The 25,564-nt window shown below is 51.0% G+C and overlaps 10 protein-coding genes across 10 annotated transcripts; 5 read left to right on the forward strand and 5 right to left on the reverse strand.

Annotated features, from left to right (window-relative positions):
• Positions 1-514: 514 nt before the first annotated feature.
• On the reverse strand, positions 515-2,354 carry ASPBRDRAFT_54027 (sugar porter family MFS transporter; the record flags this gene model as incomplete). Its single annotated transcript, XM_067627158.1, has 7 exons — positions 515-1,184; positions 1,245-1,501; positions 1,550-1,793; positions 1,849-2,040; positions 2,093-2,168; positions 2,226-2,271; positions 2,328-2,354. The coding sequence occupies 7 exons, from the start codon at positions 2,352-2,354 to the stop codon at positions 515-517; spliced, it is 1,512 nt and encodes a 503-aa protein (XP_067481220.1).
• Positions 2,355-3,121: 767 nt separating this feature from the next.
• On the forward strand, positions 3,122-5,044 carry ASPBRDRAFT_194868 (alpha-N-arabinofuranosidase; the record flags this gene model as incomplete). The annotated part of the gene is made up of 7 exons (XM_067620803.1): positions 3,122-3,228; positions 3,295-3,489; positions 3,629-3,741; positions 3,790-3,804; positions 3,857-3,945; positions 3,996-4,095; positions 4,146-5,044. 7 exons carry the CDS (start codon positions 3,122-3,124, stop codon positions 5,042-5,044), a joined length of 1,518 nt encoding a protein of 505 aa, XP_067481221.1.
• Positions 5,045-5,334: 290 nt separating this feature from the next.
• ASPBRDRAFT_122577 (uncharacterized protein) lies at positions 5,335-5,755 on the reverse strand (the record flags this gene model as incomplete). Its single annotated transcript, XM_067617527.1, has 3 exons — positions 5,335-5,389; positions 5,463-5,545; positions 5,645-5,755. 3 exons carry the CDS (start codon positions 5,753-5,755, stop codon positions 5,335-5,337), a joined length of 249 nt encoding a protein of 82 aa, XP_067481222.1.
• A 909-nt stretch (positions 5,756-6,664) lies between these two features.
• On the forward strand, positions 6,665-7,711 carry ASPBRDRAFT_29131 (uncharacterized protein; the record flags this gene model as incomplete). The annotated part of the gene is made up of 1 exon (XM_067622620.1): positions 6,665-7,711. One exon carries the CDS (start codon positions 6,665-6,667, stop codon positions 7,709-7,711), a length of 1,047 nt encoding a protein of 348 aa, XP_067481223.1.
• An 857-nt stretch (positions 7,712-8,568) lies between these two features.
• Positions 8,569-12,605, reverse strand: ASPBRDRAFT_122610 (putative VPS9 domain protein; the record flags this gene model as incomplete). Its single annotated transcript, XM_067617531.1, has 3 exons — positions 8,569-12,158; positions 12,216-12,465; positions 12,528-12,605. The coding sequence occupies 3 exons, from the start codon at positions 12,603-12,605 to the stop codon at positions 8,569-8,571; spliced, it is 3,918 nt and encodes a 1,305-aa protein (XP_067481224.1).
• A 473-nt stretch (positions 12,606-13,078) lies between these two features.
• Positions 13,079-14,331, reverse strand: ASPBRDRAFT_41758 (mitochondrial 37S ribosomal protein uS11m). Its single transcript, XM_067624647.1, has one exon. It carries the CDS (start codon positions 14,110-14,112, stop codon positions 13,405-13,407), a length of 708 nt encoding a protein of 235 aa, XP_067481225.1. The 5' UTR covers positions 14,113-14,331; the 3' UTR covers positions 13,079-13,404.
• Positions 14,332-14,561: 230 nt separating this feature from the next.
• On the forward strand, positions 14,562-16,172 carry tim44 (protein translocase subunit TIM44; the record flags this gene model as incomplete). Its single annotated transcript, XM_067617515.1, has 2 exons — positions 14,562-15,439; positions 15,497-16,172. The coding sequence occupies 2 exons, from the start codon at positions 14,562-14,564 to the stop codon at positions 16,170-16,172; spliced, it is 1,554 nt and encodes a 517-aa protein (XP_067481226.1).
• Positions 16,173-16,571: 399 nt separating this feature from the next.
• Positions 16,572-18,243, forward strand: ASPBRDRAFT_525155 (uncharacterized protein). Its single transcript, XM_067626910.1, has one exon. It carries the CDS (start codon positions 16,970-16,972, stop codon positions 18,041-18,043), a length of 1,074 nt encoding a protein of 357 aa, XP_067481227.1. The 5' UTR covers positions 16,572-16,969; the 3' UTR covers positions 18,044-18,243.
• A 32-nt stretch (positions 18,244-18,275) lies between these two features.
• On the forward strand, positions 18,276-21,848 carry ASPBRDRAFT_41759 (RIC1 family protein). Its single transcript, XM_067624648.1, has 5 exons — positions 18,276-18,706; positions 18,760-20,154; positions 20,205-20,472; positions 20,519-20,994; positions 21,039-21,848. The coding sequence occupies exons 1-5, from the start codon at positions 18,443-18,445 to the stop codon at positions 21,762-21,764; spliced, it is 3,129 nt and encodes a 1,042-aa protein (XP_067481228.1). The 5' UTR covers positions 18,276-18,442; the 3' UTR covers positions 21,765-21,848.
• A 170-nt stretch (positions 21,849-22,018) lies between these two features.
• Positions 22,019-24,761, reverse strand: ASPBRDRAFT_122179 (uncharacterized protein; the record flags this gene model as incomplete). Its single annotated transcript, XM_067617492.1, has 5 exons — positions 22,019-22,418; positions 22,524-22,683; positions 23,106-23,652; positions 23,866-24,423; positions 24,687-24,761. 5 exons carry the CDS (start codon positions 24,759-24,761, stop codon positions 22,019-22,021), a joined length of 1,740 nt encoding a protein of 579 aa, XP_067481229.1.
• Between the last annotated feature and the right edge of the window lie 803 nt (positions 24,762-25,564).

Raw genomic sequence — 25,564 nt, forward strand, 5'->3', positions numbered from 1 at the left:
CCACTGCTTGATTTTCTGCACCTGTTGACAGCTGATGCGGTATTATTGAGAATGTACATGATGCCTCATGTCCGCGAGCTCGAAGGACTCTAGCTCGATTGCGCTAAAACATTACCAAGGGGGCTTTGGGTCACTAAAAGTGTATAGGTGTTATCTATATCGCATATCTGTAATAATACCACATGTTAGCTTCAGATGACACTTCTTACATTAATCAGTTGGCTTAAGACCCATGTATATCGACTTTAAATTACCGAGATTTACAGTATTGAATGATAGTATGTCTGACATCAGGTAATTAGGAAAGTCACGCAAACCTGTTCGCTTCGAAAACTACCCTTCATTATACCCACTCGGCAATTTGTTAACCTCGAGCCAGCGCGAGCTACATAGCAGCTACCTATGCAATCAATATAATTTGTGACAGTAAGAGCATAGTCTTCTCACTCAAACCTTCTGATCGAAACAGGAGACACTTCATGGACTGACCCACTATTCCATTCTTTGGCAGTGCTCAACTCACCTCATTGTGAGTGGCATAAACTTCTCTTTTCTCCGCCTCTTCCTCAAGCCTTCGCTGTAAATCGTGAGGAACATAATCCTCCTTGCGCGTTCCCACCACAATCCACGGAGAATTCGAGAACAAATAGTTCATCTCCTCCAACGGCAGTTTCTTCGTCTCAGGAAGCAATAGCCAGAAGAACACGGCATTCGTGAAATTGCAGATGATGAAGAGGAAATAGTATCGATAGCGCACACTCTCCATGGCAATGGGCGTGACCTGTCCAATCATGGTGTTGAACGCGTACGATGTCATAGTAGCCAACGAAACTCCTTTCGCCCGCGTCCGGGTGTCGAATACCTCTGCTGGGATAATCCAAGAGAGAGGACCACAAGTGCACGAGAACGAGAAGTTGTAAAGCCAGGTCATAATGATAAAACCCCAGTGGGCTCCGGTGTTGTGGCTTTCTGGGGGGAACTGTGCCAACAGGATGCAGGCAACGATAAACGTTACCATGTTTCCTAGGTTACCCCAGATCAAACTCCAGCGGCGACCGACTCGGTCAATGAAGAGAATGCAGAGGAATTGAGCTATAAGGGCGATGATGGAGTTGATTGCTTGGTATTGTAGCGTCTTGTCGCCACTGATGCCAATCTGAGCATAGATTGTTACAGAGTAGTATCTATCAAACGAGTGGTAAGTATCTGGGAATATCCTGTTGTGAGATTCAAGGAGTACTCACTGGATCGCCGATACACCGGTCATCTGTACAGATGCCTGCAACGCGCAACAAAGAAACAGGCGACGGAAGGACGATCGTGAAGTAAAGAGTTCCTTGTAGGACTTGGCTTCGTTCTCATGCTCAAAGACAATGCTTTCTTGAATCTGGTTGAATTCCGCACGAACCCAGGGATCCTCTTCGTTGCCGTGGGCATGAAGCAAAGCCAATGTTTTCAAGCCTTTCTCGTGCTGGCCGTGGTCAATGAGCCACCGAGGTGACTACTACTCATCAGCATGAACGTAAGTGAACAGGGAGGTATTGCATACCTCAGGGAAGAGCATAATCAAAAGTCCCAGGAAGACCGCCGGTGCTATCTGCAATCCAAGGGGAAGCTGCCATTGTGCGTCATTGGTTTCGGAAAACCCAATATATGTGCCGTATGAGATCCAAGCAGCACATAGAGACCCAACTCCTAGCATGAACTGTTGCAAAGCAGTTACACGACCACGGATGTCAGGATGGCAGATCTCCGCCTGGTAAAGAGGGATAATCATAGTAAGGAAGCCGACCCTGCAAACACATTAACTTATGATCCTGGGCTATCGCTGGGTCTAGAAAAGCCCACCCTAGTCCGGCAAAGAATCTTCCGCTATAGAGGTAGGCAACAGTCCGTGCTCCAGTCTGAAGTCCACCTCCGAGGCAGAAGAGAATACAACCGACAGTGATGGTCCATCGTCGGCCTAGCCTATCACCACTAGGACCTGCAAACGCTGCACCAAAGAAAGCACCTGCAGTGAACATGGACACTACTAGTCCGCTGTGACATGTCAGAACAACTTCGATATCGCTAGCAAGAGATAGCAACCCACGATTGAGTGTCATTCAAATTGAATCTAGATATGAACGATCCGCAGGCGATAACTTCAGCAATCACACCTAAATCGTCTGCGGAAACTAGTGTTAGGCCCCGTGGATCCACAATATGAGGGATTGTATACACACATCCATATAAGAACGAACCTAGCGAGGCGAAGACGCCTACTAGGAACTGGAAATTCAGTTAGTCCATACTTCTCAGCAGATATTCAGAAGGTTATGACTGACTTGATACCATGCTGGGGAGAGACGCATGATGGGCGAAAGCGCTCCTAAAGCTCTAGTGTCTCAGATCACTAAGCTGAGCTAAAATTGACAGAAATGCGGAGACCAAATCTGGGGTACAGGACCCCCAGCCCTTTATGAACATCCGGGGATTGAGCCGCTCATCCACGCGTATAGCCCTTTTGCGAACCATATTAACCTCATGCCTCACCGGACTGACTCGAGGTTCTCGGTTAATTGAAATTTAAACGAGACCGTCGGCGAAGAAGCCATTCGTGATCATGTTGTAGGAATCTCAGGATCCAACCCAACCGAAGCCACTGAATAACATGTCATGCGTGACCTATCGCTATCGAATACCCTGGTTAAGCCAAGTAACGCTTGGTTGCTACGGGAATGGCTTCAGTATGCACGGTTTCTGAACCAAGAAAAGATTCTCGCTAGACAAGCGTGCTGATTGATGGAATATTGCCGTGGCGTTGCCTCGGCTTGATCCCCAAGCCAACGGCGTCAGAGCACCTCGCATCTCATCCACTCCCGACGCCCTAAGGGACCATCATCGCGTGGTGCACACGAGAGTCAGTCGCAGGCCTGGATTCACCCCGCAGGGGATTTCCCCGATTCATGCGGGACTCCAGGTAATAGCTCCCGCACATTAATATCTGTCGCTAGTCTGCCATCGTACTGACCTTCGACAAATCCTCTCTGGTAGGGTTTGCCGTCTTGATTTCTTTCTATACTATTTCAGATTAGGTTATTACTTACCCTACGTGAAACCTTGTCAAATCATTCCCGCCATGACCACCTTCACCAAGCTTAGTGACCAGGATGCGCCTAGTATTTCCATCCACCCAGGAAGGCGTCTTTCCAAGATCAATCCGAACATTTACGCGGGCTTTACAGAGTAAGTCTACGGATCATAATCCATCCGCCCTATGGACAACGAGGCAGTGAGTTCATGTATTGTTAGGCACATGGGCAGGTGCATTTACGGAGGCATCTATGATCCAGGCAACCCACTGTCGGACGAGAACGGTTTCAGGAAAGATGTCCTCGAAGCTCTGAAGGAGCTCAACATCCCTGCCGTCCGTTACCCCGGCGGAAACTTCATGGCGACTTATCATTGGATCGATGGGGTTGGGCCGAAGGAGAAACGGCCTGCTAGGTATGTCCACATGACCATCTAGTGTGCTCAACATCTATCGTCGTACATTGTCTGGGGCTTTCGCTGTTATGCATACCATACGATATCCATCCTTCAATTTCGATCGTGATGCTGTAGGACTAATCCCATTGCTCTATAGACCTGAGCTGGCATGGCTGGGTACAGAGACCAACCAGTTCGGCACTGATGAATTCTTGAAATGGTGCGAAGTACTGGGAACTGAGCCCTACTTTTGCTTGAACTTTGGAACTGGTAATGTGAGTCGTCTTACTTGAAGCACAAGTGCTGACCTATGGCTAGGTACTCTTGACGAAGGTACTTGATCTCAACTCTATACACGGCACATCACTAATGGGTCCTTGCTTAGCGCTGGCGTGGGTCGAGTACTGTAACGGTACCAAAGACACATACTATGCCAACCTTCGACGAAAGAATGGTCGTGAGGAACCATACAATGTATGACGCCCTATACCTCAAGCTTCCAGTATACTGATTTGATGCTCCAGGTCAAATATTGGGCCCTGGGCAATGAGACTTGGGGACCCTGGCAGGTTGAACAGATGACAAAGGAAGCATATGCTCACAAAGCCTATCAATGGGCCAAGGGTACGCCGTCTGCGGCTTTCTTCATGGGCACCTACTGATATGGTCTATAGCCTTGAAGCTCCTTGATCCCAGCTTGATCTTGATTCTCTGTGGGCAAGATGGCACCGCTTCGTGGGACTACTACACCCTTAAGCAATGCCTGCTCCCAGCACACTCCCCTCTATCTACCAGCACCGTACCCCTCATCGACATGCATAGTATCCACTTATACACAAGCTCCCCCTCCCATCTCCCCAACGTCACTGCTCCCCTAGCTGCAGAGCGTGCCATTGAAATCACATCATCCCTAATCGACCTTGCCCGGATCGAGAACGGAGTTCCACCCGATCAACATCGACCCACCATTTGCTTCGACGAATGGAACGTCTGGGACCCTATTCGCGCAGAGGGCAGCAAGGGTGCAGAAGAGTCCTACACTCTTTCCGACGCATTAGCCGTCGCAGTCTATCTGAATGTATTTGTTCGGAAAAGCAAAGATCTTGGCATGGCATGCATCGCGCAGAGTGTCAATGTGATCTCCCCACTTATGACAAGCAAGGACGGCATCACTAAGCAGACGACTTGGTGGCCTTTGTACCTGTTTTCGAAGTACATGCGGGGTTGGACCATCAGTGTGCATCTTTCTTGCGCTTCGTACGAAGGGGAGACTTCTCCGAAGTGGGTGCGCGGAGTCAAAGATACGCCATGGTTGGATGTTAGCGCTACCCTAGGTGAGGATGGGTATGTGAATGTTGCGGTGGTCAATATCCATGAGGAGAAGGCAATCCAGAGTAATATTGAGGGGCCGTCTGGGAAGGTCTCGGTCTTTACTGTTAGTGGTGAGAGTGTCCAGGCCTGTAATATGAATGGCAAGGAGGAGGTTGGAGTGACTGAAAGTACATGGGAGGCAAGGGAATCGTTTGTGTTCCCAAAACATTCTTTGACCTTGTTGAGGTGGAAGCTGGAGTAAATGGTGATTGGGATATTTCTATAGAGGTGAATTCTTGCTGGGTACTCTACAATTTTTCTATTGTGCCGTGCGGTAGAATGCTATATGGTTCTTCAGTCCATGTTATACAGTACGTTGATTCCCTGGCAGGCTACGTCATATGAGCGAATGACAGAATAGTATGCTGGAATGAGCAACATTATTTCAGAAACACTGTCTTCGAAAGTAATACATATTATATCGTCCCATAACATCGTTACAAGTGACATCACATCTTCATAAGCGATTATCCGTCCATCGTGTACCACCCCTTAGCCAAAGGTCACGTTGTGAACAGTACCGTCCTCGCTCACGTGGATGTTCATCCTGAGACACGCAAGTCTATCAGCATTGTGTACAAGGCTACAAGGCAAGGCATCGCGAGAGAAGATCTACTAACCGTTCCGGCCGCATATCCATCGTCATGGCATCCCCGGGCTTAATAACACGATGTTGCTGAGGGAGGTCCTTCTTCGCGAATGACTATATCACAGAGACGTTAGTTTCAGATAGAGAAAGAGAAAGTCAAGCTCATCTCAAAGAGACAAAAGAAAACAAGAGATGAAGGGATAACAGGCATACCGTCACATCACTCGACGAGTCAGTGAGTTTCTTCCCCGCCAACTTGTTGAGCCAATCTTCCTGGCTGGCACCATCAGAGGTGTTGTTGATTCCGGGTACGACGAGAGGCATGGTTGTAGTTTTTTTTGTGTCTGCAAGTTGTTTCTTTATGTAATGTGGAAGATAGGTAAATAGGCTAGATAGATGATCTTGGATTTGGAAGTGGGAGGGAGATAAGCCTGACAGGCACCCTTCATAACTTATATACACTTTGTTACATCGGGACCCTGGCGATGACATCATGCGGGTAGATGGGGCTTGGCTGTGGCGGTGCTGATGACGTCGATCTGTTTCGGGACTAGCGCGATTGGTAGGGCGAGATGTCACATGCCAGAAGTGTATCTATATGGGATTGTCGATGGCTTCACTATTGTGTTCATCCTCCGATGGAGGAGGGCCTTACAATCAAATCTATTAAGCTTTAACTCTTCAGAGTGTCAAGAACATGTATAGATACCTCGATTTACCAAATCGCGTCGTTTTGATATTTGGATGAATGCAGAATATATCATCGATATATTCTGGTCTACTACTGTGAAGTACTCGAACTGATTCATTGAGGATGAGTGTACTACCATTATACTACTGAAAGTCCCCTAACATGTCTAATCCTACACTAATCTAATACTTAGTACTCTTCTAGGCGCTATTATACTGGGTTTACTTTTCAGTTGATCACTTATAACTAGTAGGAAACCACGACTCAGCCGTGCTTCCCAAGGCAGTTGCCTCTATTATCTGCTGGTATCACTCGAGTTGTGCTGCAACGCATGGCTTTACCTTCTTTGACTCCTTGAAAGTTTCTGACATCATACTAATCCGACGCTTTTGCTCTGATGGGCATCGATTATCAATATACGAACTACCGTCATCGAACAGTTGTACTGTGCCTTCAGTCTTTATACACACCGCGCTTCACATTCTTAGACCTGCCTTACCTGCACCGAGGATAAACTGGCAAGCTACACAGGGGTGGGCTTCATGTCCAGCTTTACGATGCTACTGGCTTCTATTGTGTCTTCAAGGGCACAAACAACGTCCAGAGTGACTCTGGGGCAGCAGCAACGAAGGCCTGCAGCGATACTGAAAAGCACCCACCGCTTGCTTAATGAGAACTTCGACAGCATACACTTGTGGAACAGGAACAGTAAAGTTGTCAAGCACCAGCTAGATACTGTTCTTGACGAGCTCAATTGTGCCAGAAACTCACCGCTTGCAACCCGCTCAAACATATTGTCACAGGAAATGGCCACAATGAAGGTCGGTGCAGCACAGACTGAGATATTTGAGGTAAACCTACGCGCAGGCTCCGGAGGACCAGAGTATATGAATAGGAATTGGATACCGCATTGGAGTTATCGGAAAAGCTCCATTGCTGCCGCTTGCATATTTACGGCCGTCACAGTAATGGCTTTGACTTTCTTGGCTATCCTATCCGTCAAAAAAGCTAAAAGATGCTGGGAGCGACACAGGCGCGAAAAGCAAGATTATGCAAACTCCGGATATTCTGCCCTCTCCTTGCTTGAAGAAGGTCACAAGATGGCTTCAACGAGGAGCAAACAAGTAAGCCGAGAGACCTTAATGTTTAGTAGCAGTCGTTCCCCATCGTCGACCTACCTCGTTGAACAAGATGGCCCTCCCGTGACGAGGGTTTATCACGCGAGCAAAAGCGTTTCTACAATTGCGCTCGACTCGCCTAGCTCCTCCACCTTGGTAGATGCAGACTCTACAACCCAGTTGAATGCAATACCGGAGCGTCCAGCCAGCGCGCTAAGACGCTCCCGCCACGAACGCCATGGTTCGAAGGCCAAATCAATTGTTGTTGTACCATCACCCTTGAGAACAATCTCGGTCAAGCCGATGATACAACACACAGACCCAACCCACAGCCTGGAGCTGACTCCTTTGAATATCGAACATAAGGGCGGTAGTGTCCCGCCGAGCAGCAAGCGTGACTCCGCTGGTGGAAACAGCTTGTTCAAACTTCCAGCAATCCAAAGAACAATGTCGCCTCTTTTCTCGTTTTGAATTTACAGGACTGAGATGGCGAGCTCGTTGCATACGTGTTTAGTCTAGCCACGGCCGACTTGGAGTAGTATGTTTCAAGCCAGGAGTGGATGTCCGGTGCTTTATGTCTTCTTTCTTTTTTCTTTCTGTCTCTATAGAATATTTCTTCTCGTCATGATACGAACACAGCCTTTTTGCTTATGAGGGTCCACTTCAGGACTGGATTCAAAAGGAAGCCATGCGCTTTCTCAATAGACAAAAGTTGATTGAATACAGGCTCATTCCCCATCTTGTTAATAATCGTTGCACTCCGAAGTATAGGGAAGCTAAGGCTCCGCAAATCGACTTTGAGACACAGCAAGCAACGCACAACCCTGTCGGCTGAGCCATCCTTACTCCTATCTATACGAGCCGAATATAATCTCCAGACTAAGAGAAAGTCAGTCTATACACAAGCCACCACTCTCCTAGTGAACCGATCATCCATATCATCACATCGTCGGATTTAAATTAGTAGTATATGAATATAGATTAATGACGCAGCTGAGCTGTCCTCTAGACCCATCACAAGCAGTGACGAGAGACCCAGACCAACGTAACATAAAAGCAGACCAAGATAAGTAAATGGCAACACAACACCAGTCAAGTCAATCAGTCAATAGTAAGTCTACAGAGCTTGCCATTTATAGCAGAACCAGAAGGATGAAAACCGGGCAAAAAGTGAGAGGGAAGATAAGATGATAGGCAAGAAGCACAACGCACTCAAGAAAAAGCAAACACACCGCACCGCCGTACATGCATGATTTGTAGTTAATGAAAAAGAGAAGAAAGGATGATACAACAGGGTGGATGTAGAAGTTGAATGAAAGCAAAAGAATCTATCTCATCTCGCGCACTCCTCGCAAACACCGCTCTAGTCGCTTCCCTCGTTCGCGTTCTCGGACTAAGGTTGCCCTGACGAAGGAGCGGATGGCATCTCGTCCTACTTTCTCTCGCCATGTGGTCCAGCCTGCTAGTTCGCCGACAACGACGTCCTTGTTCCAAGTGATTTCGCGGGAGAGACGAGCAATTTGGAGCTCGGAATCCTGGATCTTGGTTTCGAGGTCGCGGACGGACTTTTGGCGGGATTCTTCCAGCCCGGGGAAATTGATGTTGAATTTTCGGGGGAGGGAAGAAGATACGAGGGATGAGCGGTTGCGAGAGAGGCTTCTGTTTGTGGAAGATAGGTTGTTTATGAGGGAGATTGGGCGAGAGAGGGACGCTAGGATTGCGGTTGTGGTATTGTCGATTGAGGTCAGGGCCGTGAGGAATTGCAGGAGAGGAGAGGAGTCGGAGGATGAAGTGGAGAGATGGGCTGCGTAGCGGGTGAACGCGTCCACGTAAGAAGCAGGTAGAGCGTTGGTCGGTTCCTTGAGAGTTGAGACAATGGAGGCACAGAGGGCTACGGCGTCAGCAATGTCGGATGCAGAGTTTTGGAGAGCGTGGCCGCGACGGAGAAGACTGCGAGTATTGACGTGGACGGCACGGACCATGTCCTGGGCGTGGGAGACGAATTGCTCTGTCTCGCGCATGCCTTCGGGTGTGACGGGTTCGTAGTCATCGTTGATCGACTCCGTGAGAACCTGGGCTTTGCGATACGAGCGGTCTGCCATCATCTCGGGTTGCAGCTCGGGAACCAGAAAGAATTCCCAGAGCATCTCGTGAGTGGCGAAGGTTGGATGGGTAAGCAAAACCTTGAGGAATCTGTCGAGCTTTTCCTGCATGTCATGGAGCACAGATCGAGACGGCTTGGAATGGATTTGGAACGGACTACGGAAGTCGGACAGAGACGGCATATAGGAAGCCGGATGCTCGATGGACAGGCATCTAGCGAGGTTCTCAAAGTCAGAGAATGTGCGACGGCATGTGGTGACTGTGAAAGTTGTCCCTGACGCAGGACGGGATTCAGCTGAGTTCGCCGTTGGGTTCGGGGCACCGGATTTGAGAACGAAGCGCACTGTCGCGTCCTCCACAAAGTACGAACGCACCACGGTCGTGACACGGCCAGACTGCTCGTCGTAGGCTGATGGGGGGTTGGAGAGAAGGATGAGATCGTCAATGCGATTGCGTACTTCATCATCCTTAGCAAGTTCAACAGCAGTCAAACCACGGCTCTCTTTCAGGTGAACATCTACCCTAGGGTCCATGAAAAGAATTCGGACCTGGTCGATGCGGCCGTATTTGCTGGCCATCATGAGAGGAGTGAACCTCTTATCATTCGTTGCATTTGGATCACAGTCACATTCTTGCAAGACCCGGACGGTAATTCCCGGGTCGCTGACGATATGCAACAGTGTATTGCCTCGAGAGTCGACATGGTTATCAAGGCGCAAGGGCTTGCCATCGCCTTGGGCGATTTGCGCGGCCGTGAGTGCTTCGTTCACCATCGAGTTGTAGTCCGGGTGATCGTAAGACCGGCATAGAGCGAAAAGCGGCGTCTGTCCATGCTTGTCGCGTTGACACCACGGCAACAGTCCTTCTAGCCTATGCATTACTGACGGCGTGCTGAAAAGGTAGTGTGCAGCCGTACGCCCATGCATGTCTGCCTTCTGCAGGTACGATGCGATGGTGTGCTTATCCGTTGAACTGAAAAGGAAATTCAATAGAATGTCCACCATTTCGACATGAGCGAGCTGAACAGCAGCACTAAGTAATGTTGTTCCATTGGTATTTGTGTCCTCGAGAATATCCGCCAGCGGATAGTAGTCGTGAAGGCTCAGTAAGTATTTTAGGGCGTCTGGCTGGCGGCTTTCTACGGCCATCATCGGAATCGAATCGCCAGCAGGATCTTGCGTTTTCGTCAGTGTCTCAATTGAACTGTCACCCTCAATCGCGCTTGATATGGAGCCCATTCCCGTTGTTCGGGAAGCCAAAGATATCCCAGATGATTCGGAAAGACTGCGGACATCCATGGAAACCTTCTTTACAGGACGTCGGATCTCTTTTGGAGGGGAGGTGTTCGCCCACGTCTGGAAAGGGAACACATGGGAAAGAGGAGGTGGCTCAAACGGCTCGTCATCATGCACCGTCCCAGTCGAGGCATTCGTTTCGAATGGTGCATCCTGCAAAGGGAAGGGCTCATGTGGACTTTGACAAAGATTATCCTCGTCATGCGTTCGGAACGCAACGGACCTTTCTTCGGGCTCACATGGAACTTCGTCCAGCGACTCTTGATCGCCGTTTGGCTCCAATATGGCTTTCATGTCCAAAACACGTCCGCCTTTTGTTGCATTCCATAAGCGCCTGTTCCGGATACTGGCTCGTCGGAGACCCGCCGAATCAGTCACTAGGTAGGTAAGAACAGCTTCGAGAGTGCTCAGCGCATAGCCCATTTCACCACTGTCAACATCGTCGATGTATATGAAGTGCTGCATGTACATCAGCCTCGCTTGCAGGTTCTTCACTTGAGACCTGATAACCACAACCAGCAGCAATGAAACCAGGATATCCGCGTTGATGGTAACCGGCGCGTATTGCTTTTCTGATGCAAGAGATCCCACTCTATCATAATTTCCCGGATATGACAGAAGCTTGATTGTCTGAAGTAGAGTGCTCAGCATGTCGTGGGGGCACTTGGCATCCAGCATCTTGCGAAATTCCTCCACCGCTCTCCCAATGCGCTGTAGCAATTCCCGCTTACCCTCTCGTCCACCATCGACAACTATGCCCACTTGCGAGATGTCGATGTTTTCCATGTAGCGAATCCTAGAGTCTAGCTCTGCATCTTCTGGCTGGCGGAAACTGCAAAGACGAGGGAAAAGAAGAGATTCGTGCACCTGCTCAGCGACGTAGCGCTCAATGAGCCTTTCCACCAACGGTCCCGTTAGATCGGTAGTGGCACCTAGAAAAGACAACTGCTGCTTATCCACTAGTCGAAACAAGTCGATTGCCGCAGTAACAGCTGTCTCCAAACTTCGACGCATCAGATCTTCATCATCCTCAAAGTACTCTTCAGAGTTAAAGGGTAGGCCCTCCCTGTTGCGAGAAGCTGAACTACGGATAGAAGCAGATTCATCGGCGGTTATCTCGTTGTTGTTCTGCTTCCGTTCGTATTCATCGAATATAAGGGGAGAACGAGAAGGCGGAGGTGGCAACGGCTTCCCCAGCTCCTTTCCAAATTCCTTGAACAATCTCTCCAGGCCAGGTTGCATCTGCCGTGCAATCATCGGGAAGTGCGAGAGGAGTTCTCCGAAAGTCTTGATTTCCTTCTTCGGTGGCGATGAAACGGACTCACTAGACTTCGTGCCGTTGCCTATGATATCTCGCTTCGGTAACATCCCAGGCACTACAGCAGTGACGATCTTTCCGGGGTCGAACGAGCCGATCAACGGCCGAGAAATGTAATAAATCAGCCATGGTTGAGAGTCGTTGCTGTTGTTGTAGTACAGCGCATCGGATAACAGCTGGGCTTGACTCAGGGACTTGAAGCCTAGAGATCATGGTCAGCGCATATGTTACTCGAGAGAGCTGCCAGATACCTTCACACCTTTGTTGCTATACACCGAATTCTCTTTGATGATAACAGTGCGCCCATTGACCGTTGTCACTTGTTTGGCTTTGCCCCGGCTATCACGTATATTTGAGTCATCCTTTCCCCCGCCGGCTCCGGTGGATACTGGTATTCGCAAGGTATGACTTCCCAAGAATTCTTCAGATACGACGAGATCGGAGTAGTAGAGGGATGACTCGCGGTCGCGCGAGCCAACCAGCGATTCCGTGACAGGTACTAGGAGGACCTAAAGTGGACATGTAAGAAGCTGGGTTCGATCCGGAGCCGATAGATTTCGGCGGGACATACATGATTCTCGGTGGGTATACACTGCCCCGGAACTGTGCTTCGGAAGAAGGCACGGAGGAAGGGATTTAGAGGGTGCATCCAAACGGTCTTGGACGACGGCCCAACACAAAATCACAGGCACTCATGAAGCCGTCTAGACCGGTCTCGAAGGGGGGGATCCGCTGCTCGATCGTCGCAGAGGAGCAGCTCCGGCGCATGCGCCCGCAGGTAATTGGATATCGTGCAGTCTCAACGAAAGAGCTCAGGAAGAAAGCGCAAAGAAAGAATCGGAAGAGACAGAAGTCGATGTCACGATAGACAAACCAGAAGCATAAGCTGAACGAGTAGTGAGAGCGAGGGAGTTGTTGAGGACAAGAGGGGGATCTCAGCCAACAGCTTTCGGAGTGGCAGTCCTGGGAGCTCCTCGCGCTATCCCCCTTTGGGCTCGGCCTAGATCTCAGCCTGCCTCGATTCCATGGAGGTTTCCACAACGAACTACCCAACTACAACGGTCCATTCACAAGATCCTTGCTAATAAGAGCTAATAAAAACCTGAAATGATATACATTGCACCCGTAGAAACTCGCATCTTTAAAAATAGAAATCCCATATATGCCGGGAACAGGCTGGCTAGTATACAAATAGAGAAAAGGAGCTGGACCCTGAACCCTGAGCCATTGCGGACCATTGTCACACAACAAGATGGTTCAGTGGATACAGTGCAGGGCCTCCATATGGTTGGGGTTAGAAGAACCTATCCTGGGGCATCTCTGATCAATCCCATCCCATCATCAGGTATCATGAAAGCATGCCCGTGTTCTTGTCCCAGACGTTCTAGCAACGCACTTCTACCCGCGTCAAAACGACATAACAAACCCCGTCAGCCAGGCGCACCCTCTTAACCAAGACGACGAACCCTGGGGCTTCTCGAACCACCAAACTTGAGTCTGGTAGAGTCCGTCACCCGACAGACCAAGCCTCGGATGTTCTTTCCTTCATTGCCTAGCAAAACCTTGGTGAAAGCCTCACGCCCCTGTCCGAAATCGCGGAATATGATCTCCAGGCGCTTGATCTCCAACAAGAAACCTCTCTCTTGTATCTGGCCAAAGACGTGCGACGCCAGCTGATGGGCGGCTTCGTAGCCCGAACGCTTAGACTTGCGGAATCCGAGGTGACCGCAGCTTTTAGCCAGCATTGGGTCTCCATTGGGCCGTGTCAATGTCAAGATAGTGTTGTGCTTGTGGCAGTAGACATGTAGGTGGTAAGGAGGAGACCGATCGGCATACGGCTGGTTGATCAACTCTGCTTCCAGGCTCTCGGCCATCCGGGAGTAGTCGCGACTCACGCCCTGGTTTGGGCGAACCTTCTCACCCTGCATCATCTTGGTGATAGCAGAGAATGACGCATTCTCTTGGGCAGGTTGCTTCTCCGCAGGGGTGTTCAAAATCTCTCTTTCGATTTGACGGGTCTTCTCCTTTGCGTTTTCGAGAATTGCGGGAGTCGATGAGAAGGGCCTCGTAAGACGGAACGCAGGGGCACGGATCTGACACGAGCGGCCAACGGTAGGCAGAGCCCTCGACAGGGCAGTAACGAATGTCGAGTTCATCTTTGCGGTGTTGTCAATGGAGGAGGATGTCGGGGAGATACGGCAAGGCGGCAGGTGGAAGGACCAAATGTGGCTGTTATACCAGCCAACGCGATTGAACGCAGAGCAGGATGAGAATCAACTCCGGATAGACAATGGGAATTGTCGTGATTGCAGACAACTGGAGGTGGCTCCAAGTCGAGGATGCGACACAAGTCTGGGCCGGAACGACAAGGCGGCGGAAAAGGGCCGAATTTTCGACGGGCTTGGCGTCCAGCATCTCAACTTTTTTCCCTTCTCGTTCTTGACACCAGCTGCCGACATCGCTTCCTCGCTCTTCCTCAACCACCTCCCCCTTCAACCTCAACATCAACCTTAGTATTTCCACCTTATCCTCGGGGCTGGCGAACACACAGATTTGGCTTAACTACTCGGTTTCTATTCGGTTCTTGTTTTTACAGTCGCATAGCATGATCTCGGCTACCAGGATGTCGGTCACCGCGCGGGCGGCCACCCTACGGTCTCAGGTGCCGACTTTGAAGACGGCTGCTGTGTCCCAGCGCTCTTTGATTCAGTCCTGTTCTTACGCAACATCACGAAACACCCTCCTGAACAATCAGCGCGCGGACCGTCCCGTCTCTCAACTTGTTTCACCGTACGCTGCTCTCCCTCTGACCCGGTCCTTCCACGTCGTCGCCCCTCGCTTGCAACAGCAACAGCAGAAGGATAAGCAGGAGCAACAAGAAAAGCAGGAGAAGCAATCGGAAGAGCCAAACCAGGAGAGCCAAGAGAAGAGTGAAGAGGAACCCAAGAAGGAAGGAAAGAAGGATGCGCCTCCTCCGCCACCCCATGGAGACAAGACTCCCTGGCAGGTTTTCAGAGAGACCCTCCAGACGGAGTTCAAGGCTTCTAAGGAGTGGAATGAGTCGACAAAGGCTCTTGCTTCGTCCGCTCACCAGTTCACCGAGAACGAGAACATCAAGCGGGCTCGTGCTGCTTATGAAGCCGCCTCTGGAGCCGCCACCTCCAAGACCGCGACTGCCTTCAAGACCACTGGAAAGGCCATTGGCACTTCAGCTGCATGGACCTGGAACACCCCTGTTGTGAAGGGTATCCGAAAGGGTGTCAACGTCACTGGTTCTGGTCTTGAGAAGGTCACGAGACCTGTCAGAGAAACCGAGGCCTACAAGAGTGCCGTGGGTGGTGTGAAGAATGCCATCGATGATGGTAGCAGCTCTCGCTATGGTGGTTACATCGAGAAGGAAGAGCGTCGGAAGCAGCGCAAACTGCGTGAAGAGGCTGAGCTCAAGGCTGGTCGCCGTATCGAGCCGATGGTTGAGGATCCCAAGTGAGCCATGTCCAGTAGACCATGTCAAGGAGATCTCTAACATTTATTCTACTCTAGTGCCGGAACCAACGTTACCCTTCACAAGGACTCTGCCTGGAAGGAATCATGGCGCGATTTTAAGGACTCCAACCCTATGATGCAAAAGCTCTTCACACTAAAGGAGTCCTACGAGGAGTCCGAAAACCCCTTGATCAGCACCGCGCGCAGCATTTCCGATCGTGTTGCTGGATTCTTCGCCGAGAACGAGACCGCTCGTGTCATCAAGAGGTTCCGTGAGATGGACCCCAACTTCCAGATGGAAGCCTTCCTCAGAGAAATGCGTGAATATATCCTGCCCGAGGTGCTTGACGCCTACGTCAAGGGAGACGTTGAGACCCTGAAGCTCTGGCTCTCCGATGCTCAGTTCCATGTCTACGCTGCCCTTGCCCAGCAGTACACTACTGCTGGCCTCAAGTCGGATGGCCGCATTCTCGACGTCCGTGGCGTCGATGTTTCCCACGCCCGCATGCTGGAGCCCGGTGACATTCCCGTGTTCGTTGTGACTTGCCGCTCCCAGGAGGTTCACGTTTACAAGAACGTGAAGACGGGCGAGCTTGCTGCCGGCATGGAGGACAAGGTCCAACTGGTCACCTACGCCATCGGTCTGACGCGGATACCTGAGGATGTCAACAACCCGGAGACCCGGGGTTGGAGATTGATCGAGCTGCAGAAGGCCGCTCGTGACTACATCTAAGCTGTTTGAATAATCCTCCTTACACCTTCTTCGCCTACCCTCAACGCTCAACGATCACAACACCTGCTTGATTCTTGGTCTATGACATGCCTCTATTCTCTTCTCGATTGTTTTGATATCATCCGACTGTACAATATTGATTCTTGTTTAAATAGAGACCAGGCGGAACTGGCGCTTCATGGAACCGTCTGTGATAGTAACTTGATTAATCTCGCTGGACGCCCTCTCACCATCCTCTCCACTTTTGAGAAATCCTCCCTTATCCTCTTTTCTGGATCCTGATCCAGCTTGACCGGGGCGTCCGCTAAAAGAGTATAACTTATATGCATCTGTGCAGTGGGCCTTGTGCTTTTGATTTGGGCGTTTCGGGAGTCGTGTTTACTCGATTGCAACCTCACCCTCCACTCTTCTGATGAAATCTTTGCATTGGCTCAGTGTCTGTTGTCTTGTTCCCTTTATGTTGAGTGGCCACTAGGCCTCTCCGGTGGTTTTTGATAAGCGAGTATGCTGGTGTTATGTGGCCTGAATCTCTGGCGATGTGAAGTGGATCATTATGAGATTTTGTAAATACAACCGTGAAACGAAGAAATATTTTCCTCATAACAAGACAGATTTTGTCAGACAAGTATAGCGGCGTGTCTATTCGCTTCCATAATAAGATGATCATACATTGCACGTATACGAAGTCAAGAGCGCGACAATGGTTTTTGGATGAAATGAACAAATAAAGCTCCGAAACACTAAAACATTCAGGATATCCCGCTTACTGGTTTCCACGTCCGGCACCACCGCCCATCATGTTGCGAGCCCTAGAGGATACATGTCAGTTGCAACGCAATGGACAAGGTATATTATGCCACTTACATATCAGCAATGTTGGGATCGCTCATCAAAGCAGACATGTCGGGCATACCACCGCCACGGCCATAGTTCTCAGCCATCTGTCTCAGCTGGGGGTTGCTCATAAGGTTGTTAAGCATATCAGGGTTGCTCATCAGGTTCTGGGCCATGCTGGCGAACATAGGGTTGCTCATTATAGAACTGAGGTCGGGCATACCGCCGCCGCCACCACCGCCACCACCCAGCATGCTAGCGAGGGAAGACAGATCAGGCATACCGCCGCCACCACGGGAAGCACCGGCAGCATCATCAACAGCATCAGCAGGAGGCTCGGTGCTACGCTTGGCCTCCTCGATCTTGCGCTTGGTAGTCTCCAGACCTCTCTTCATGGCCTCGCTGCCACCGTTGCCCTCGGCCTCGATACCCTTCTCGTAGGCCTCCTTGGCACCGTGGTAATCAGCCAAATCGAAACGTGCCAGTCCCAGACGGCTCCAAGCCTTGGAGTACTTGGGGTCAACAGCCGTGGCGAGCTCCGCATCCTCGGCCGCCTTCTCGTGCTCTCCGGCCGCGGAATAGGCAGCAGCCCGGTTGGAGAGGTAGATGGGGTTCGAGGGAGCAATAGCCAGAGCCTGGGTGTAGAGATCGATAGCGGTCTTGTAGTCCTTGCGGGCCATGGCACCGTTACCCTCGGACTTCAGCTTATCGGACTCGGGAGTGGGAGCGCCAGCCGCAGGCTTCTGGCTTTCACCAGCCTTGGCAGAGTCGCCGGCGGGCTTGTTGCGGAGCTTCTCGTAGACACTGTAGATGCTGGCCAGGGATTGTCCACCCACGGCATCCTTCACAGCAGCCTCGTTGGAGGGATCAACCTTGAAGGTATCGGCGATGCAAGACTGGGCGATCTCGATGGATTCGGCGTCGTCGGCGGTAAGGGTGCCATCCTTCAAGCTGGCACCGAGGAAGTCAATGATGGCGAGCGCGAGGCGCTTCTTGGACTCTGTAGGAGCCTAGATAAAGGGAAGGTTAGTTTTTAGCCGTAGCGACAAGATACTCTGCTGCGCAAAAAAGCGGTCTTACCATTGTGTGAGGTGTAAGGGGGGTATCACAGGCAAGGGAAATGTCTTATCACCAGCAAAGCAAAGGCGTCGCGGGGGGAAATTGGATGCGGGGGCTTGCAGGCTGTTTGGCGTGTTTGTCACCGGAGCTCCCCTGCACGTGATACCCCGTGCTCCCGAGCTGGATCCAATCCATACCCACGTTCCCAACCGTCATCTTCATCCATCGCTGTCAGAGAGACTCTTGGGTGGATATGGTCGGTACTCGCGGGATCGCATCTGTCCCGACTCCGACAGTCTAAGTTTTCCGCGTCTGACGAAGATGACTCGATGTGAACTTGTTGATATACTCCGTGATTCTCGCGCCTGTGTCGAGCCATGTACTGGCCCAATGGAGTTCCCCGGGTCTATGCGATCAATGGTCCTGCAATCCCGGTTACGATTTCCGACGATGATGATTCAATAGAACATGAGAGCTCTGCGGAGCAGGGCTTGTCGTTGAGAGAAAATGAAGCCGACAAACCGACGGGGACGACGGATTCGGCCTGGGCGAATGAGCCCATTACCGGTCTTTGTGCTTCCAGGAGTGGGTTCATGTTCGCGACGATAACTGACTCGTCAATTGCTATCTGGCAAACTAGAGTAGGTCTTTGCTTTGGAAACTTGCAATGATGCGCATGTTGACAAGCAGTTAGCCCACCGCTGTTGTTGCCGCGGTTGCTCGGTCCGCCTCTTCCCTAGAGAACTATGGACCTAATGTAGCTCTCTTGATGCACCCGGATTCTACCATTCTTGTTGCTCAGACGCTGAACGGATACCTTCTGACGTATACGGTTGCTGTTGGCCCTACCACCCGTGTGTATCAGCATCACTTCGATCAGACTAGTTCGACTCGCCGTCAGCAGCTTGCGCGCTTAACCGCAGAGGAAGAGGCCACTGGGATTCGAGATGTTAGCGTTCGCTTCAGAATGGCAATTAAGATAGAGTCGGGTATTGCGAAAGCCCTTGCGTTGGACAATGAGCTCGTCGTCGCCACGGTGAAGCCGGCCGCTATTCAATGCATTCGATGGATGCCTGATGCAGACGGCTCCCAGACCCAGTCTGAGCTTCTGAGCCGTATTCTGGGTGTATCCAAGCGTACATCTATTACCGATATGGTGTATGATCGGGCCATCAATCTACTAGTATGGATTACCAACGAGGGGCAGGCGTACGCCGTCCAGCGCACTCCGGAAGGCACAACGGACTCGGAGACTCCCAAAAAGCTGTTTCAAGGACATTGCTTCCACAATCCCGAGGATGAAGGCGGGAAAGCCATAAAAGTTGCGGTAAACGCCCGTTTTTCGCTTCTCACTGTCAACTGCGCCAACGGTGATATTTTGGTCTACACGGCTAAAGACTACATGGGCAATGTTCCTCTCTCGCATCGGCTGCAGCTGCCAGCTTCTCCTACTACTACTGGAAATCTGTCATTCATGTCCTATTCTCCAGATGGTTATTGTCTCTTTGCTGGCTATGAGCGTGGCTGGACGACATGGAGTGTTTTTGGAAAGCCTGGTGGGACCAGCTTCACGGCAGATCGGACTCTCGCCGAGTCGAACGACGAAGACTGGGTGACTGGGGTTTCTCACGGTTGCTGGATAGGCGGGGGGGCTGAAATTATCCTTACGGGTCAGAATGATCGTCGATTGTGGATACTGGAGACAGCTCGGAGCGCCTTGACGGGCTGCTATTCTTCTGCAAACTTGGCTCGGGGTCTCTTGCAGACCGGGACGGAGATCATTCTCTACCGCGGCCATGATCTACCCGATCTCATGACTATTTCGGGCAAGGATTCACTCTGGCACCATGCGCAATACCCTCCATCCTACCTGCATTCCCAGTGGCCCATCCGCTCCAGCGTCGTCTCGCAGGACGGGAGGTATGTAGCCATTGCTGGCCGGCGTGGACTTGCACACTACAGTGTGAACAGCGGCCGCTGGCGAGTGTTTGAGGACTCCAAGATCGAGAACTCGTTTGCAGTCAGAGGCGGCATGTGCTGGTATGGACACATCTTAATTGCTGCTATCGACAACGATGGATCTTATGAGGTGGGTACCATAGGATCTCGGCGTGCTACAAGTACTAATTGTTGTCACAGCTCCGTCTATACTCCCGAGAGAGTCCACTAAACAACCACACGATCCTGCATATAGAATACCTTCCTTCGCCTGTCGTCTTTATTGGTCCATCGGGCGAAGACTCTCTTCTTGTCTATACTTACGATAATATTCTCTACCACTATATCATCAACTCTGCACACTCCCGAATAACACTGGTCCCGGTTGGTCAGATTGCTTTTCATGGAATCGTGCGGGCCCCGACCCGCGTGCGAGCAATCAGCTGGATCTTGCCTGAGGATCAGATGCGTAAGTGTGCTGCTTCTTCTGGAATAGCGTATGCTGACTGCAGTAGGCAATGGCGATCCATCCCAGGATGTCAAGGTCGCATCAGTGCTCTTGTTGGTCGACGGCAACTTGGTTTTGCTGCAACCATCGACGTCGGAGACCGGAGAGTTGAAGTACGACATGCGCGTGGTATCGCACGAAGTCGAGTACTATATTCTGATGAGGGACCAGTTGTCGTTTAACTTTGCGCCGTCTGTGGACGAGTCACTGCCGGCTAGTCCGGCAGCGGAGATGGCGCTCAACATGTACCACAGCAACCTGTCGCTACGGGACTCGTTGTGGACATTCTGCGGGAAAGAGCTTCTTTCTTGGAGCGATGTGCAGGATGTGCTGCGCCGGGAAGATGTCGCCAAGCCGCTCGAGGTGCCTCTGGACTTTTACCCTCTGTCAGTTCTACTGAATAAGGGCATCGTGCTGGGAGTGGAGGCAGAGATGACCCAGCGCCGCGATGTCACGTTCTCCGTGCTGAAATTCGCCATCCGAGTAAGGTTGTCCCCTGGGATTCATAGCTGCTGCTGACTGTACAGACACACCTATTCCTGCCATACTTCCTCCAGCATAGCTTGACGCACGGCGACATGCCAGCAGCACTGTCGTTATGTCAACATTTCTCTCACCTCTCCTACTTCCCGCACGCACTAGAGGTCCTGCTGCACCACGTCCTCGACGACGAGGTCGACAACGCCAGCAAGGACAGCAAGACCGACGACCCATCACAGAAACACAGTCCTCTCCTCCCAACGGTCATATCGTTCCTTCAGGCATCCCTACCCGCCACCGTATACCTAGACATCGTGGTCCAGTGCACACGCAAGACAGAACTCCGGTCCTGGCGCACCCTGTTCACATACCTTCCTCCGCCGAAGGACCTCTTCGAGCAAGCACTGAAGCTCAACTCACTCAAAACAGCAGTAGGCTATCTCCTGGTGCTGCAAGCTTTTGAAGACGAAGATGATGATCACGACTCGCCTATTGAAGACTATGTCGTCCGCCTGATGTACCTTGCATCGCGCAAGAACGACTGGGAGCTGTGTGCGGAGCTGGCACGGTTTCTGATAGCGCTTGATGGATCAGGCGATATGTTGCAACGGGCCGTGACACGCGCGGGGCTACGAGATGGTAGTCTACCGGGGACGGGACTGAACGGGTCAGGAACGAGCGTGAAGGGATTAGGACTGGCGATCCGCACGCCGTCGTGGTCATCACTATCACCGACATCGTTGTCACCACGACCAGATGAGCGTCATAGCTAAACATTCTACATCTAACCAACTGTACATAATACCATCAACACACACACAAGCCAATACAAGACAAGAACAATACCAGACATAGACATACTTTTGGTTTTTTCATTCCACATACAGAGGACATAGATAGATAGATAGATAGTAAACAGTCGTATCGATACCATAGCCATAACCAGCTCCAACACACAAGCACAATCACAAACTGGTATCATTCCATCTCACCCCAACACCCCCTTACCCCCCAAAAAAAAACAATTCTAATCAAGATGATACCTCCACAACCCATCCCCCAAATAATGCCCCTCATCCAGCACCACTCCCTTCCCAACCTTCTTAATCTCCTCCGTACCAACCTTCAACACCCCGACCAAACAAACATATTCCTTCCCCTCCGCCTTCACAGCCACCACCTCACCCGCAGCAATCTCCTTCTCCCCATTCTCTGTATCAGGCAATCTACCGCCCGCACTAGTCAACCCAGGCGCCATGAGCGCCGCGCCCGAAAGCACGAAGCGGATAGCGCCGCGGTCGATTTGGATCGTGGGAAGAGCGTCCGGGTAAGCGTGTAGGAGTTTCAGGTGTGGGATGGGAGGGCCGTCGAGGGGTTGGTAGAAGAGAGGGGTGTTGTTGTATGCGTAGAGGGTGGATCTTTCGGGTCTGTTGTATTCCCCCCCGGAGGGGACATATATTAGTATATGTATATATGGTTTGGTATTGGCTTGGGAAGGGTGTATTGTATGTAGGGAGGTGAGTTGGACATACAGCTTCACGGCATCCAGTTGGGCCTTCTTAGGTAGGACTTCTTCAATGTAGGGTTCGAAGCCTGGGTATGTGTCTAGAAACCGTTGGCGGAGGCCGCGCTGCACGGAGGATTTGACTTTTGAGCGGTTGCTCGGGGGAATGCTGTTATCATGGTGATGCTCTGTTAGTTATATTGCTTGTCTGCTTGTTTGTTGGTGGGAGGGATTGGGTGTGGGAGGATTGTGATGGTGGTAGAGTAGGTATGTGGTTTTGAGGGTAGATTGGATTGATGGGTATTCTGCGGTAATAGTTATGATTAGTGTACTCACTCCTTCTTAAACATCTTGCTGGTGGTGTGTATGTGTCTGTTGTTGAATACTCGGAGGCTATCGCAATCTTCACGCAGATCTGTTGCGGGGGATGTCACGTGGTTCGGTGGGGTAGCTGTGTAGCATGCTCAGCTGTATATGTAGTGATGCAGTGTAGAGTATGGATTCAGTAGCTTAGGGATTACAGTTGCTACATTACTGGCCATTACGATGGGATGAAATGAAAGTGTGAAGTGATTCAAGTTATTCAGTGGCTATATACTCAATTTCTAACCACGGGCAGCACCGGCCTTGATCAACAGAATATCACCATCCTCCACAACGTAATCCTTACCCTTCGTCATCACCTTACCAGCAGCCTTGACAGCACCTTCGTCACCGTACTCACGCAGGGTAGCGTAGTTGTACACAATGGCCTGGATGAAGGTCTTCTCAAAGTCGGTATGGATAACACCAGCAGCACCCGGGGCCTTGACACCCTTACGGATGGTCCACTGGCGCACCTCGTCCGTACCGGTGGTGAAGAAACTGGCCAGGTTCAGCACCTGACGCATGGTAGTGATCACCTTGGGCAGGGCCGACTTGGTGTTCAGGCTCTTGCACTCCTCCAGAGCAGCCTCCTCGCTCTCGAAGCGGGTCAGGCGCTCCTCGAATGAGACGGAGATGGGGATCAGCGAGTCACCCGGAGAGTTGGTCTTGATCCACTCGAACACCTTGGGCAGGTACTTGTTCTTCTGGCGGATGTAGTCCTTCTCACTCAGGTTGACCAGGTAGACAACCGGCTTGGCAGTGAGCAACATCAGGGGGTTGATGGTTTCAACCTAGACAAATCAGCATGGTCCACCAAAGTGCATGGTAGTAACAAGATGATAATAGGTCAAAGTAAATCAGACGGGACGTAATCTCATGATGCCTCTACGTTGGAAAAAAATTTGAGACATTCGACGAGCTGGGTTATTTCGAGTAAAACTCTTATTCATCATAGAAAGTGGTGCAGGTGCAGCGCAGGAAAAGAAGGAAAAATAAAAACGTACCTCCTTAGGAGCCCACTCGTTCTTGCGGACGTCCTTGCCGTCCTTAAGCCACTCGAGCACCTTGGCAACGGTGGCCTCTTCCTCACGCAGCTTCTTCATCTCCAGAGTCTGACCACCACGCTTGGTCTGCTTCTGAAGGTTCTCGAGGGCCTTCTCGACGAACTCGATATCCTTGATACGCAGCTCCTCGCTGATGATGGTCAGATCACGGATGGGGTCGACGTCACCCTCGACGTGGATGATCTCGGCATCATCGAAGCAACGGACGACCTGGAAGATAGCATCGACGGCACGGATGTGCGACAAGAAAGCGTTACCGAGACCAGCACCGGTGGAGGCACCACGGGTCAGACCGGCGATATCATAGACGGTCAAGTTGGCGGGGACCTGAGACTTGGGCTTGTAGTGCTCGCAAAGCCAGTCGAAGCGGTCATCGGGGACAATGACACGCGCCTCTTCCGGGTCAATGGTAGCATAGGGGAAGTTGGCCGGGTTACCAAGGGACGACTTGGTAATGGCCTGGAAGAGCGTGGACTTGCCGACGTTGGCGAGACCAACCTGGAGAGAAGAGGATAAACATTATTATGACTCTTCTTGAGCAATTACATGGTGTGTGATGTGATGTGTGATCAGAAGTGAGAGAAAGAAAAAGGGAAGAAAAGAAAGGGGGATGAAGGATATTTATAGGGGAGAAAAAACAAGCGAGGAAGACAAGAGGGAAGTGAAAAAAACAAAAGGGAAAAAAACGAAAAGGGAGGGAGGGAGGCTGGGAGGGGCAGAAAAAAAAACAATAGTGTATGGTGGGGTCAATGCTCACATACGATACCACTCTTCAGGTTGTTTCCTGGACGGCCCAGCAGGACCTTTTCTTGAACGACGGCCTTCTTGGGGGGCATTTTGGATGCTTTCTTCTTCTTGCTTGAGTAGGAGCGGCGGGAGAGGAAGAGGAAGGGCGGGGACGGAGGAGAAGAGAAGAAGGTAGTAGTAGTAGTAAGAGTAGCAGCAAAGGATGAAGCAGGACCAGCTGCGGAGCGTTGAAAGCGGAGAGACGAAAGGAAAAGAAAACGGGTGCCCGGAAGGGAAGACGTGATGGCGGCGCCCACTTTGGCCGTGGACAGAAGATGAGGGGAAGCAAATAAGTGATTCAAAAAGTATATCTACAGTGAACAAGAGTCACAATGGACGCGTTCCAGTGAGTGGCAGTTAGGATGACGGGCTGTAACTCTAGTGATTTCCTGGTATTCAAGTGCTACCCAAAGAGTACTTGGGAGGGTACTTTGGCTATGACGACCTTGACTGGCGCGTGTTCTTCGCTAATTTCGTGTGTGCACTGTTTTTTCACCTTCACCGCCCACGTGAGAGCCCTACCCTGGTATTGGTGCCTGAGGATATGAGAGGCAGTAACAGCTGGGAAGTATATCTTCAGCAAATACTACACTTGATTACCCCAGTAATCCTAAGGCGAATACCGTGTACTTTGATGTGCCATACAATACTACGTCCGCCATCTGATAGTTGTGTATCATGATTCAATGGTAGTGGTATTTTTCACAGCGGGAAGCCCCTGTGGAGAGCGATGGTAGTACTCGGTCTGAGAACTCGACCTCATTATATATCTGGCTCCGATAGTGCAGCATAACATCATGGCCATGAAGAGTGCAGAAATAAGTGGTATTCGCATCGCACCTCATCTTCAACT

The sequence above is a fragment of the Aspergillus brasiliensis genome (assembly GCF_001889945.1).
Source record: "Aspergillus brasiliensis CBS 101740 unplaced genomic scaffold ASPBRscaffold_4, whole genome shotgun sequence".
In the NCBI taxonomy this organism is placed as follows: Eukaryota; Fungi; Ascomycota; class Eurotiomycetes; order Eurotiales; family Aspergillaceae; genus Aspergillus; species Aspergillus brasiliensis.